Below are 13670 nucleotides of genomic sequence, written 5' to 3' on the forward strand. Positions count from 1 at the left end.
GGGGGGAGGCTTTCTCTGTTCACTTGTTTGCTTGTGTGAGAAGAAGCTTCGGAGGAGATTTGCCAAGCTTGTTATGGAAATATGAGAGCATAACTAATTTTACAAATCTAAAACTTGTTGGATTACAAATTAATTGTTTTGGAATATGAACTCTGCTTTGGAACGCTCAGTTTCGTTTTCCTGTGGAGATCTTGGAGTGCCTGTGGAGAGGGCTGGAGATCTGCATTTCTTTGTCTTGCAAATGTGGTTTATTGTTTTGAATTCATCTCACTATCTCCTGGAATGTAGTTGATATAGGACAAATGTAAGCAATAGAATCAAAATAACAGAAGAATAGAACATCGGGGAGCTCTAGTGGAGTTAAAAAGACATTGCAAGGACAAGAACAGGATTTGACAAGTGAAGTAAGGAGGACGATATGCTGAGGACATCTAGTGGCACTAAAATATTGCAAGGCAAAGGTTTATTTGACTTAAAAATTTCCTTGTGTTGGTTTTTATGGGTGAACAGTTGATTTCTTGATGATGTGATGTGATATAAGGGTAACTGATAGTGATATATGTGATAACAGATATTTGAGTTTTACAAGAAAGAAGACATAACAAGGAAGAAAAAGGATGACAGGAAAAGGAGCGAAGGCTGTCCCATGGAGAGTGAGAAAGAAGAGAAAAGAATATGAAGAGCTAGCAAAATTCTTAACAGGAAAGCAAATACTATATAGATGGCTTCTCCCAGAAGGTATGTTTTTTCAATTCCAGTCACAGAGATACAATATAAATTCAACAATGAAAGCAGAAAATGTTTGGAGTACAGTGATGAAAGATGAGACAAGAAATGAAGAAACTGAGGAAGAGAAACTGAGAAGAACTAGAAAGTGTAGAAATGGAGCTGGAAGAAAAGAAATAAGATGATTCAGAGATAACTGAGGAATCAGAAAAGGAAGAAACTAGAGGGGCAAGGAGGCATTCACTGATAGCAACAAGAAGAAGCCAAAAGAGAAGGTGAATAGTAAAAAGAAACATGATGGTTAAGGGAGGATGGAGTATTTACTCTGTCAACATAAATGGCTTAAATTCACCTCAAAAATGAAAGAAAGTCTTCCTTCAATTGTAAAAGTTAAATATGGATAGGTCATAATATTACATTAGAACAATGGGAATAGATTTGGAAATATAATATAAAATTTATCAGAGCAACAAATTTTAAAGAAAATGCATATAAAATGTTTTATAGATGGTACATGACACCAGTAAAACTGGTAAAAATGAATCAGAACATATCAAAAAATTGTTGGAAGTGTAAATGTTTAGAAGGGATGTTTTATCATATGTGGTGGACATGTAAAAAAATGCAAGTATATTGGGAAATGGTAAGGAATCCAATACAAGAGATTGTTGGATTTACAATTTGCTGAAACCAGAGTTAATTCTGCTTAATATTACCTTAGATATTATACTAATGTGTATTTAGTTATGATATTAACTGCTGCAAGGATTTTATATGCTAGATACTGGAAGGATTAAAATTCCAATGAAGGATGAATTAAGAGAAAATGAATGTGGCAGAAATGGATAGGCTTACAGAGATTTTGGATCAACAGTGCAAACCGACACAGATAGAGCAATGAAGACCATTTTATGCTTAGTTGAAAATGAAGTTGTAGATGTATAAGACAGGGCATTTAGATGAACATATTGTATACATGATATATTATACAGGATATGATATGATAAATGATATTAAGAGGCTAAACTAGAAGAGGAACAAGATTAGAAGATGTATATTGCTTGATTTGATATATTGATATATGATTGCTTGCACCCTCCAACGGTGTGTTTCTGTATATTTGTGTGTGTGTGTGTGTTGTGTATTGAGTCTGTGTTATGTGTTTGTTTATATTTGTTGTTTGTTTTTATTTTGGAAAATAATAAAAAATTAAAAAAAGAAAGTGAATGCTCTGCTACAGATGCAGGATTTTTTTTCAAGGTTTGAGTAGCCTGGAAGTTTGCACATTAGTTTTGTGATCCACTTAGTGAAAGAGAATAAATATTGTGCCACAATGTGTCTTCCGCTACTGATCTACCAGAGGCAAACAGCATTTTCTCATGAACTCTGAAGCACTTGTCTACATAACATTCACTCAACTGATCAGCATTCTGAAAGTCAATAATGTTGCATCTCTCTGTAATGTTGAATCACCACAAATGCAATTCTTCTGGGGAATATTAATGACCACTTAAACTACTTAAACACCATACCACCCGAGCTACCATTTGGTGATCTTTGACTCGCTACATAAGAACATAAGAAAAGCCCCACTGGATCAGCCCATAGGTCCATCTAGTCCAGCTTCCTGTATCTCACAGTGGCCCACCAAATGCCCCAGGGAGCACACCAGATAACCTGCATCCTGGTGCCCTCACTTGCATCTGGCATTCTGACATAGCCCATTTCTAAAATCAAGAGGTTGTACATGCAGATCATGGCTTGTAACCCGTAATGGATTTTTCCTCCAGAAACTTGTCCAATCCTCTTTTAAAGGCGTCCAGGCCAGATGCCGTCACCACAGCCTGTGGCAAGGAGTTCCACAGACCAACCACACGCTGAGTAAAAATATATTTTCTTTTGTCTGTTCTAACTCTCCCAACACTCAATTTTAGTGGATGTCCCCTGGTTCTGGTATTATGTGAGAGTGTAAAGAGCATCTCCCTATCCACTCTGTCCATCCCCTGCATAATTTTGTATGTCTCAATCATGCCCCCCCTCAGGCGTCTCTTTTCTAGGCTGAAGAGGCCCAAACGCCGTAGCCTTTCCTCATAAGGAAGGTGCCCCAGCCCAGTAATCATCTTAGTCGCTCTCTACGGACCCAGCCACCTTGCTACACTCATGTTTTTGTTGCTTGCCAGTGAGAAAACAAAGCAGCTGTGAGCTGAAGATTGCCAAATGGAAGCGGTCCAGAAGCAGGCTTTTCGCAGCAATGAGAAAGCCTGGAAGGTTGGGGGAGATGTGATTGTGTCACCCCCAAACTTTATGTCATTATGTCACCCTCCAGAACACCTACCTCCTGCAGGTAAGGGCTGCACAGGGTGCAGCCTGGGATATCCCTGGCTGAACGCTTTCATGCTCAAGTGTAAGTGACCCTTGCAATATTGTTGAAGCAAGGGGTTAATGCCTTGCCAAAACTTCACTCTGTTTTGTGGAAGTAAACAACAGCACAACACACACTTGTCATATCATTTAGCTACTTAAAAACACTATCTGGTCCTCCTAGTTTCTTAGGTTGCAAATCCACAACAACACCCCAGGGTGCTTTCACAGAAGATGCCAGAATCACTTTTTTTGGATTTTGGATGCCTTCCCTCTGACATCTAAGCCACCCACAACATAACCATTTGCAAAGAAAGGAGCGTGCATGTTTGATTTCTCCTTCCACTGTGTTTTGATTTGAGAAAGGCTACCCATTCCTCAAAGAGAGAATGTCTTGCAAGGTCTGAAGGTCTTGCTATTTGGAACAATGCTAACTTGCCCATTAGCAAACACGTGTAACCACCATGTTAGTCCTAAGGAGGTAGGAAATTTCCTCCATTTTTAAAAACGTTTTCTGCATTCAGTACTAGCTTGTTAGTGACAGACACAATTCAAAACCAGGAGAGCTAAAAAGACCTATTTGCAGCTCTATATTGCACACAATTTTATCTACCACTGGTCCCTTCATCATTCTGTTACCTTTGAGCAAAGCTATCAGTAATTCCATTTATGCCCTTTCTCTAAGGAGCTCAATTTCTTCCCAGTCCTGTTTTACCCTCATAACAATCCTGTGAGTTAGGTTCAATGGAAAGAACATTCCTGGTCTGTAGTCAGTGAGCTTTGTGGCTGGGTGGGGGATCAGTCCTAATCCAGCACTCCAACCTCTACACCACACTTGCACACCTCAAGCTATAATACAATCTCCCTGCTTATTAGATTAGAACAATGTTCTCTTCAGTCATCTTTTGCTACAGAGGGCAGATGCCTCTTCTTAATTACCTCTAGATGGCCAAACATCTGCAAGGTCAAGCACACACAAGCTCTGCAAAGTCCATTAATCCATTTGGAAAGTGACAATAGATCCATTGACCATGATACAGGAGAAAAAGAGGGGGGGGGAAGTATCTACAAAGCAAACCCACATTTTAAATAAAATTAGTTATTAAATAAAATATAAAGTGTGTACGGTACAGAACTCATGGCTTGCCACATGTCCACAATATGGAGGGGAGGGGAGAGGAAGAAAGATCTGGGTTAGGTGCAAAATAAAAGTGGCAGCGATTTCTTTTTTCTCCACTGGACTGCTTGTTTGTAGGTGTTACTGTCCTTGGGCATCGAGGGAGCGGATCCAAAACTGGACAACTGGAGGGCATAACCAGCTTCTGAAGAAATGAGCTTTGCCTACAGTGTAGGGCGTTACAGGGAGCAGAGGCTGGGTACTGAAGCCAAGTGCAGAAGGAAATGTCCAAGGGGGAGACTGTGCTCATCTTGTGTACCAGAACTTCTTTAGTGCGTCCTGGAAAACAAACAACCAAAAATAACTTCAAAAGACTAATCCTAGGAGGCAACACTAAGCAGTAAATTAAAATCATGATGTGCATCCTAGGCCCAGGCAGGTTGTAATTGCTCCCTAATAGAAGACAGAGGCTGAATCCTGTCCTGAGCCAAAAAAAGGCAATTACTTGACAAATGCTGACAGAATGAGCCAGTCATGAAGGAGCTGCTTTATGTTCTTGCTGATAGGAGTCTGTGATCCTGGCTTTAGCAACTGAGCTACTGTGGTATAGGCTGTTGTCCCTGGAGTGGGGTATATATCACTCCACCTGCCGAGTGACTTTGAGCAAGTCACTTTTCCTTCTTTCTGTTCTCTTTGCAGTCCAACACATGGGGCTCTGTACCCCCACACAGTACACTCTGTACCCTGTTTTCTCCTTAGACCTATGCCAGGAAAATGCCTGGTGTAGACCCAGGGAGACTCACTGGAGATTTCCCCCAGGAAAAGAGGTCTTTCCTCAAGGAAGGTCCCTCAAGGTCTTCCCTCAGGATCTTCCCTCAAGGAGACCTCCATGACTGCCCCCCCCCCAGAGCATAAGCACATGCTCTGTTGGTTCAGCTGCATTGGTAGAGGCTGGCGACTGGGCTGTTAGTTACACAGTGCAGATGGCAAGGAAAGCTATTTTGGAACCGTCTAATCTTATGCTTATTGATTTGAAACTGGAGAGAGGGAGAGTTTCTCTTTCTTCGTTTTTCTTTTCTGGCTGCTGCCGTGTGCCTCATTGGAACTGCTGAACGTGCATTTCAGAATGTCCATATTTATACATTCGTGGCTTTTCATCTTGCTGACAAGATTTTCTCTGCCTAGAAAGCACAAAGATAACCTGAACTGCGGGGAAACGCAGGGGCAACCCAATGCTAACCACTGGTGAGCCTGCCTTACATCCAATGCAGGGTTGGGGCTGAAAGCAGCTCAGTCTGGGGCAATGGGAATCGCTTTCCCTTACCCTGGATAAAGCCACAGCAGCCCCAATGGGGCTACTCAGATCTGCACCACCTCAGGAAGCGGTGCAGACCCGAACAGCCCAGAGCTGCTCTGGGCTGCCTGGGAAAGGAGATCAGATCTGGCATAAGTGCCTGATCCTGGTGTCGCCCCCGTTTACCCCCGCCTGCCCCGAAACACCTCCCTCCTGCCTTCCCCTTGCCCACCCCCAAAACCCCATGCTGGCTGAGCTCGGCTGGTGCAGGCTTATCTGTTGCCACGGCCAAATGGAGCTTGGGCTGGTCTGCAGAGGCCGATCCTCTCCCAGTGGCAGGAAAGTGCTTTATAGCACTTTCGCGACACCAGTGGGCCGGCACAAGGGACTTGCACTGGCCCATGCACATATTAGGATTGCACCCTAAAAGTAACAATGCCATGAGAGTAGGAGGAACACAATATCCCTGTGAAGGGTTAGAGGAGCATTGATCAATACAGGTAAATAATCAATAACAGGACACTAATAATGCCTTTGGACTTAAAATCAGGAGCATAGCTGGGGGGCGGTGCAGTAAGTGCGTCAGGTGCTACAACACACCATGTAAGAGGCCCTCCCCCTCGCCACTGAAGCCATTCAAGGTAGCAGCGACAATGCACACACTTTGTGGCACCAGACACACTTACCGCACTGCCCCCCCTCTGGCTACACTTCTGCCTCAAATAAATGCTTCCTAGGAAAACAGCTAAAAGACTTCCCAGCAGTTCCTCTGAGAAGTGACCATCCCAGTCCTCAGTGGCTTCACCAGGGTTTGCATCACCTGGTGCAGGAGACCAGCATGTCACCTCCACGATGGATATCCTCCCATGCAGCAAGTGAGCCAATGCCCTGAGCGGTGGGCGTGGTGACGCTCCATCACTCTCCCCCTGCTGATTTTTTGGCTGTAACTTTTGATAAATAGAGACATTTAAACATGGGTTGTTCCACTGCATTCAGCATGAAAATACACATTGAATGATATATAAGATGATGGTATCATTTGAAAATACCAAGATTTAAAAATTTTTGGCTAGTAGTGGCAGGAGGTCTGGTCTAGAGGGTAGAGCCTCCATTTGCCTGAAGATAACATCCACAAAGTCACCAATTTGAGGCCACCGGCACCGTGTGACCTTGAAGCAGCTGACAAGCTGAGCCGAACTATTTCCATCTGCTCTGAGCGTGGGAGGATGGAGGCCAGAATGTGAAACCAGATCAGAATGAAACATCTGAATGTTGTGGTTCTTGAAAGATAGAGCCTTCTTTCAACTGTAAAAATCCCTAAGGGGATTTAAATTAGCCTGCCTATGTCAGCCACCTTGAATAAAGTCTTGAATAAAGACCAAGAAAGGCGGTATATAAATACCTGTATTATTATTATTATTATTAGTGGTGTCAAGCCCCGCGTGCATCAACCATTGCGGCCTGCATCCACCGCGTGATGCTATTGCCTGTCCTTTTAATGCCTGAATCCCAAGAGAAAGAACATCTCATGTCTGTGTAGCTTCAGAGGTGCATATTCTATATGCTCCCACTGTCAACATTTGAATTGTAAACTTTCCAGGGACGGGACTTATTTTTCCCCCCAATTATTTTACTCTGTAAAGTGCCAGATACACTGAGGGCACTATGTGAACAACAGAACCATTGTCATGCAATGAATGGGATTCGCCCCATTCATTCCTAAACCAAAGGGATTTTTCATAGCTGCATTTTTGAAATGAAATCCTACATGATGACAGAAAGCTTCTTTCTTATGCCAAAGTGGGGGGGAAGGAACAGTGCTGGCACATGGTTGCTGTGAGTGCTGACCTTGGACTAACCTTGGACTCATCTGCCTCTCTAGCTATCATTGCCTTTGGATACTGGGGCTTCAATGATTAGCAGGTGGGAGCCCAATCCTGAGCTCTTCCTGCCAGCTCAACATTGGTGCCGAGTGTCACAAATGTTCCTTAAGGCACACCTGTGACACACAGTGCTGGAGCCAATTCAGCACCAGTCCGTGCTGAGCCAGCACCCGCTGGAGACCCACTGCACACCGCCTGGAGTAAGGGAGGGGCTTTGGAGAGGTTAGTCGGGGCGGGGGGGGGAGGTGTTCCAAGGCAGGGGGAAGGCAGGGGAAAGTGGAGCAGGAGGGAAGCAAGACCGCACAACACAAGGCCTCTCACCTCTGTGTTGGCAAAATAGCCAGCATAGACTTGAGTAGCCCCATTGTGGGGCTTAGGCTTTTCCCTGGGGGAAGGGGACGAATGTCCCCTGCTTGGCATGCACAGGATGCAGTAGCAGCCATTTTGGTGCCAATGCTCTTCTGGGTGTAGGATAGCTCAGGATTGGATCATCCAATGGGTGTGGTCAATTGGTCAATGTCCCACCTAGCCAATATCTGATGCCCCCCTAAAAACAAATATCAGGGACAGCCCTGTTTTGATCACTCATGGAATGGGAGGTCAAATGAAAAAAGAGGAGCATTCCAAACTTCTAGCCACGGAGCTATAGTATTGCTTGTTCCTCTTCCTTTGAGGCAAGTGTTTAAGCCCACTGTGTACTCAGTGTGAGGATTTTGGTGTGTTGATCTGTAATGCTAAGGCCTTATAATGCAAATGCTAATCTGCAAATGCTCATTTGCATTATAAAATCGAGCTCCTCCATACTCTGCTGACCTGCAGCATACAAGACTTTGGCCACACTGCTCTTGTTCACGTCAGGGAGAAGGTTGACGTCAGCACCCCACTGTGCTTTGGTAATTTACCTACAACTGTATTTTCTCTGGAGATGATGAAATTAGTAGTCAGGACAAAACTGAATAAGAAGTCTCTGTGGTTTCCTTCCTTTGCTGAGTTCCCTGGCACTCCACTGGAAAGCCTGTAGGTCTGCATTTTGATTAAATAGTTATTTCTTGTCATTTGAAGCAGTGGATGAAAGCCGCAAAAATGATTCAGTGTCTCTAGAAGACAAATCACATGAAGGCTGAAGGTGCTGGATGAGTTTAGCTTAGGGCTGTAGTTTTTAGACAATGATGGAATGACTTGTAAGATTATTAGGAGGAGTACCAGTACAGTGGTGCCTCGCAAGACGAATGCCTCATGCAACGAAAAACTTGCAAGACGAAAGCGTTTTGTGATTTTTTTTGGTGACTCGCAAGGCGAATTTTTCCATGGTCATGCTTCGCAAGATGAATTTTTTCCTTTTTTTGGTTTGTTTTAAATTGCACTTTGCAAGACGAAAATTTCGCAAAACGAAACGACTCACGGAATGAATTAATTTAGTCTTGCAAGGCACCACTGTATTTCCTTTCTTGCACGGCACCCCCTTCTGGCGCAGTACCTGAGGTAGGTCACCCCCTGCCTCCTATGAAACTGGTGGAAGGTAAAAACCAGGCACATGACTCCTACTGAGAAAGGAAGCTGAGAACCATCAGAAGAGGTCATATGCAGCTTGGATTTTTGCTAAAAAAGACAGTAGGATGCAGAGGCATCCTGAGGGGGTGTGAGATCTCCCCACCCCCATGGCAGCCATCTTGGGCATTTGCTTTGGCATAGGAAAGGCAGGATATGAATGAATGAATGAATGAAGGGAGGTGAATGGGGCCTCAGTTGGCAGCTGCAGAAGTGTCGGGCAGCAGGCGCAGGCCTGCTGGTGTGCTCCCTTGCTAGCTTACTGAGAGAGGTGAGAGGCAAATACTCCTTCAGCTGCCAGCTGGCTCTTCTCTCTCAGGGTCTGCTATTGGCCGCCAAGGGAGGATGCCCCCTCACCCCCTCCCTGGACAGCCATGTGCAAACCCCAAGCGGAGCTGCACAGTTCAGAACAGTGGCTGGATGAACCCAGAAGAATCAGGTTTGGAAGAGCAGAACAAAGCTGGAAGAGCCTCTCTCAATGATCCTGTAAGGGAGCAAGCCAGTAGGCCTTGCACTCCTACAGCCGCTGGCCGGCTCTTCTGCGGCATGCCAATTGCTGGACTGGTTAGGTTCTGCAATTTGGGTTCTAGCCAAGACTATTATTGCTACTGATAATTCTTCTATGCCTCTTTTCAACAGCAGTACTTCCCTTCTTCCTACATTCATTGGAAGACTCTCTGTTTCTCTTTTCAACCTTTCCATGCGATTCCTGCTGTCCTACGTTGCTTCCCCCTCACAGCACAACATCTAACTTGCTAAAGCTTGATGTGCACCATCAAACAAAGCTGCTGGCTAAATCCCCTGATGCCAGCACCTGCAATTTTTGGCGCTAAACACAAGTGCAAAACTAAGTGCAAAGTGTCGCGGCAGCTCTTCAGAAGGGCACACAGAGGTTATGGAGACAAGCCCTGCCAATGTCTTATCAAGGAGAAGATCCATAACTCAGGCTGCAGTGCTTATATGCACTTTCCTGAAAGTAACAGAGCATTGAACCATTGAGCACAGCAGGACTTCCCTCTGAATAGACATGTACTGGCTTGCACTGTTACAGCACAAGTCTACGCATGCCAGCATGACTGGCAGCAATCCTCCAGGGTTCCAAACAGATCTTTCCCAGATAACCCTACCTAGAGAAGATAGGTCCCAGGTTCAAGTCCTTATGCATGAGAAGCAGGGATGCTTGTATCAAGCTACAGTCCCATCTGTGGGTGTGATGTGCACTGGAGATGTCTCCATAAAGACAGTTCCCAAAGACACCTTCCTGAAAGCACCTGCAGGATGGGTGACTGTCAGATGAAGTCAACAGAAGGGAAGGAGATTCCTCTCCTTGCTCTATCCAATACAAACACTCAGTCATCACTAGTCCATGCACTGTAATGTATACACTTATGTTTCAAGTGAAGGGAAAGCCAGTGATGATCTTTAAGCCTGGGGAAAATGCTTAGGCAGCCTCTGGAGAAAATCCACATCAGGCCACTCAATTCAATTCATTATTCTCCAACTGAACTGTATTGACAGCTAAGACACTGGTAGCAAGAAGTTAAAGGCGATAGTTCCTTTGAAGAAAAATCACCATTAACATCTAGCTTAGCCCCCTGAATTTTGGTTGGATTTGTTGGGTCCTTTTTTTGTTACAATAAAGTGTTTCTATGTGTTCCTCTATGATCACTTTACGATTGCTGTGGAATTTTATCCATGTACATTGCTTTGTGTTTAGAACAGAACTACCTATTTAAATAAAATAGGTAACTGAGGGCCTGATCCTGAGCTTACCACCGGTGCACACTGTCACAAACGTGCCATAAGGCATGTTTGCAAGTCCTTATGCCCTGGCCTCTGAGCGGCCCGCTTGGAGGCAGGCTGTGCAGCATGGCCTTTCCCAGACACTTGCCCTACAGTCTGAGGCTAAGAGGCAAAGAAGGAAGGCCCACAGCCAGGGAGACAGACCAGGGACAGACTGCACTTGCTCCCGGTGTGGAAGGGATTGTCACTCCCGGATTGGCCTTTTCAGCCACACTAGACGCTGTGCCAGAACCACCTTTCAGAGCGCGATACCATAGTCTTTCGAGACTGAAGGTTGCCAACATCATGCGCCCAGCCCTGGAACTAGCCCAACGTGAGCCTGTGCTGGGCCATATTCTACTACTTAGCAGTTGTCCTGACCACTGGGTGGTGAAGAGGTGAGTGGGGGCATTCCAGGGTGAGGGGAGGCGGGAGGAGGCGAGGCGGCATGGTGGGGGGAGGGAGCAGGGTGGGGGGCAAGCTCAGCTCCACTGGATCCTGAGCCCTGTGTTGGGCCGCGTGGCTCAACACATGACTCTGATTCTGCACCAGCTCAACAGCTGCTGCAGAACTGAGTAGGCCTATTGCAGGGCTACTTCCTTTACTAGAGGGAAGGGGATGAAAGTTCCTTTCTCCCAAGGAGACAGCGGCAGCTGCCCAGAGTTCGCAGGATACTGTGGCAGCTGTTTTAGGCACCACGGCAGCCCCACGCTCTGGGCAGCTCAGGACTGGGCTGTGAATTACCAGCTGAGTTCTTGAGACACAAGACCACATACATGAACAAGCAGCATAGGATTCACTCACCTTCAGGCTTCTGTAGCCCAATGTATTCTTCCTTACCTTACTTCCTGTGCTCTGCTGTATGTTTCAGGTTGTTCTTGTTTCTTGTTCCTCATTGCTGCTTCCTCTTCTTGGGCAGATACATTCACTCTGTCTGGGGTTTCTTTACTTAGGGATCTGGATTTGTCCCTGTGCACAAGCTGAGCAGTGGCATCACTTTCTTTCACATGAATTTTTGGCCTCTTTAGGATTTCTACTTCTCCTTGTCCTGCTGTTGACAGTCCTTGACTTCCATCACCTGTTTTAGTCTTTATCAGCAGCTCACTAGGGTTCTCTGCACAGTCCTCATTAGGGACCCTTTCAGAATGTGCACTTTTGTCCAAGCCATCACTTAGCAATGTGGAATTGGTTTCCTTAAGGTCGCACCCAGCGGCCTGCACTGTGCTCCCAACCACTCCCTGGTAAGAGCTGGGAATACAGTTGCCCTTAGGAGACAGATCAGCCCCAAATATTGTCTTATTGAGCTTGAGATCTGCCCCAGGTTCATCTGTGCTTAATGTAGGCACTTCCTGGATAAGGCACCTCCTGGTCTTTTCCTTTGTGCTCTGATCTTCACCTGCAGATGGGCCCTTTCCGGCTGGTGGTACGAAAACACTGCACTCCTGGGAATCTTGTGGCTCTGCAGTCTTCTCCAACCCTTTTGGGCTGCTCTGTTCCTTTAAGACTTCGCTGACCAGAATTCGACCTTTTAGTTGTTCGGTGCTAGTAGATGTCTAGAATGACATAAGACAAAATTATACTTTGTGTTCAAGTTATTCATTTAAAGTCAAATCAGATTACCTGCCCAGAGCTATCGATATCTGAGCTATCAATATTAGTTCGTTTGGTGACTAACTAATCACTTTTCTTGGGGAGAAGTGAGATACACCGCACTAGAATGTTACTAATCAATCAAATAATAGATTGTGATTAAGAACATATCAAATATATTCATATTCTCCAGCACTGTCTTCACCAACGCAATGCACAGTTCCTCCTCTTCAATCTCTTTTAAACTGTATATTCAATAGCACTTAACATGGATTAAATATGCCTTCACAAAGCATTTTGGTTGCCCTTTCCCTGTGGCTGGACACCATATTTCTTGGGTAATATCTGTATTCAGGAAGCATGAGAATAGGTGAATACAGGCTTCCCTTCCACATGACCCACATGATTACTGGTTTTGCACAGATTTTACTTCATAAAAGTAAGGAAAGAGTGTGCCAGCCACCGGCCCCAAGGTGCCACCTTAGCAGCCTTGAGGTGCCAGCTTCCACTCCCATCCAGCCTCAGGGAATCAGCCAGTGGGACGGTGTCTAAACAGAACTGGACCTTTAGTGGCCTGTCCAGGTCACTCTAGCAGCAACTGTTACCCTGCACCTGCCCGATCTTGGAAGCTAAGCAGGGTCAGGCCTAGTTAGTACTTGGATGGGAGACCACCTGGGAATACCGGATGCTGTAGGCTTATACCATAATCTTTCGAGACTGAAGGTTGCCAACCAGGTCACTGAAAGACCTGTAGCTCACTGCTCATAGTCCTAGGATTCTGAACTTGTATTCTCCTGCCTGACTATGTTGTTGTGCTGTCTACTCCCCTCAGGGATTCTGACTCCAGATTAGACTGTGTAAGTTTAGTTGATTCCTGCTTTCTCCATCAGCTCTGGACCATTCCATATCCTCCAGACGGGACAACGGGGGGGGGGGGGGAGAGACACAGAGGTTTCCCATTTCTTTTACACCTTTCCACAGTGTGAAAGCTGCTGGGTGCCCTAAGGTTGATAGGAAAAACAGCCAAAAAGATAAAGCACCTCTTTCTTTTCTTTTCATAGTAAGTTCTGCAAGGCCCAGATAGGATGGAGCCCTTAATGATCGATTGTTAGCTGCTTTGTAAGTATCTGAGCAGATAATTCTGTAGACTCACCTGCCTATCAGTTTCATCCTTTACAAAGGGAACTTCTTCACCTTCCTTGGAATCCCATCTGTAAAACAGCATGCAAAACATTTTTGGATGGCAAAAGAGGTCCTCCACTCTGTTGGAGAAGAGCTTCTCATGTCTGCCACACACTTTGAGAACTCTGGCCCAAAGCCACCTTCGGAGTCCTGGCAGACATCTCCTTCTCAGAATGCTCAGATTCAC

General features: G+C 45.3%; 1 protein-coding gene across 2 annotated transcripts in view; it reads right to left on the reverse strand.

The window, feature by feature from the left end:
* Positions 1-3786: 3786 nt before the first annotated feature.
* CCDC9B (coiled-coil domain containing 9B) overlaps positions 3787-13670 on the reverse strand; it is a 68690-nt gene continuing 58806 nt past the window's right edge. For both annotated transcript variants that reach the window (XM_066634190.1, XM_066634199.1), the window contains exons 11-13: positions 13455-13512; positions 11552-12264; positions 3787-4543 (exon numbers count right to left, since the gene is read on the reverse strand). In XM_066634190.1, coding sequence (XP_066490287.1) covers positions 4534-4543; positions 11552-12264; positions 13455-13512 — 781 coding nt within the window. In that variant the 3' untranslated portion in view covers positions 3787-4533. The remainder of the gene's footprint in view (positions 4544-11551; positions 12265-13454; positions 13513-13670) is intronic.

The sequence above is a fragment of the Tiliqua scincoides genome, chromosome 1 (assembly GCF_035046505.1).
Source record: "Tiliqua scincoides isolate rTilSci1 chromosome 1, rTilSci1.hap2, whole genome shotgun sequence".
Classification (NCBI taxonomy): Eukaryota; Metazoa; Chordata; class Lepidosauria; order Squamata; family Scincidae; genus Tiliqua; species Tiliqua scincoides.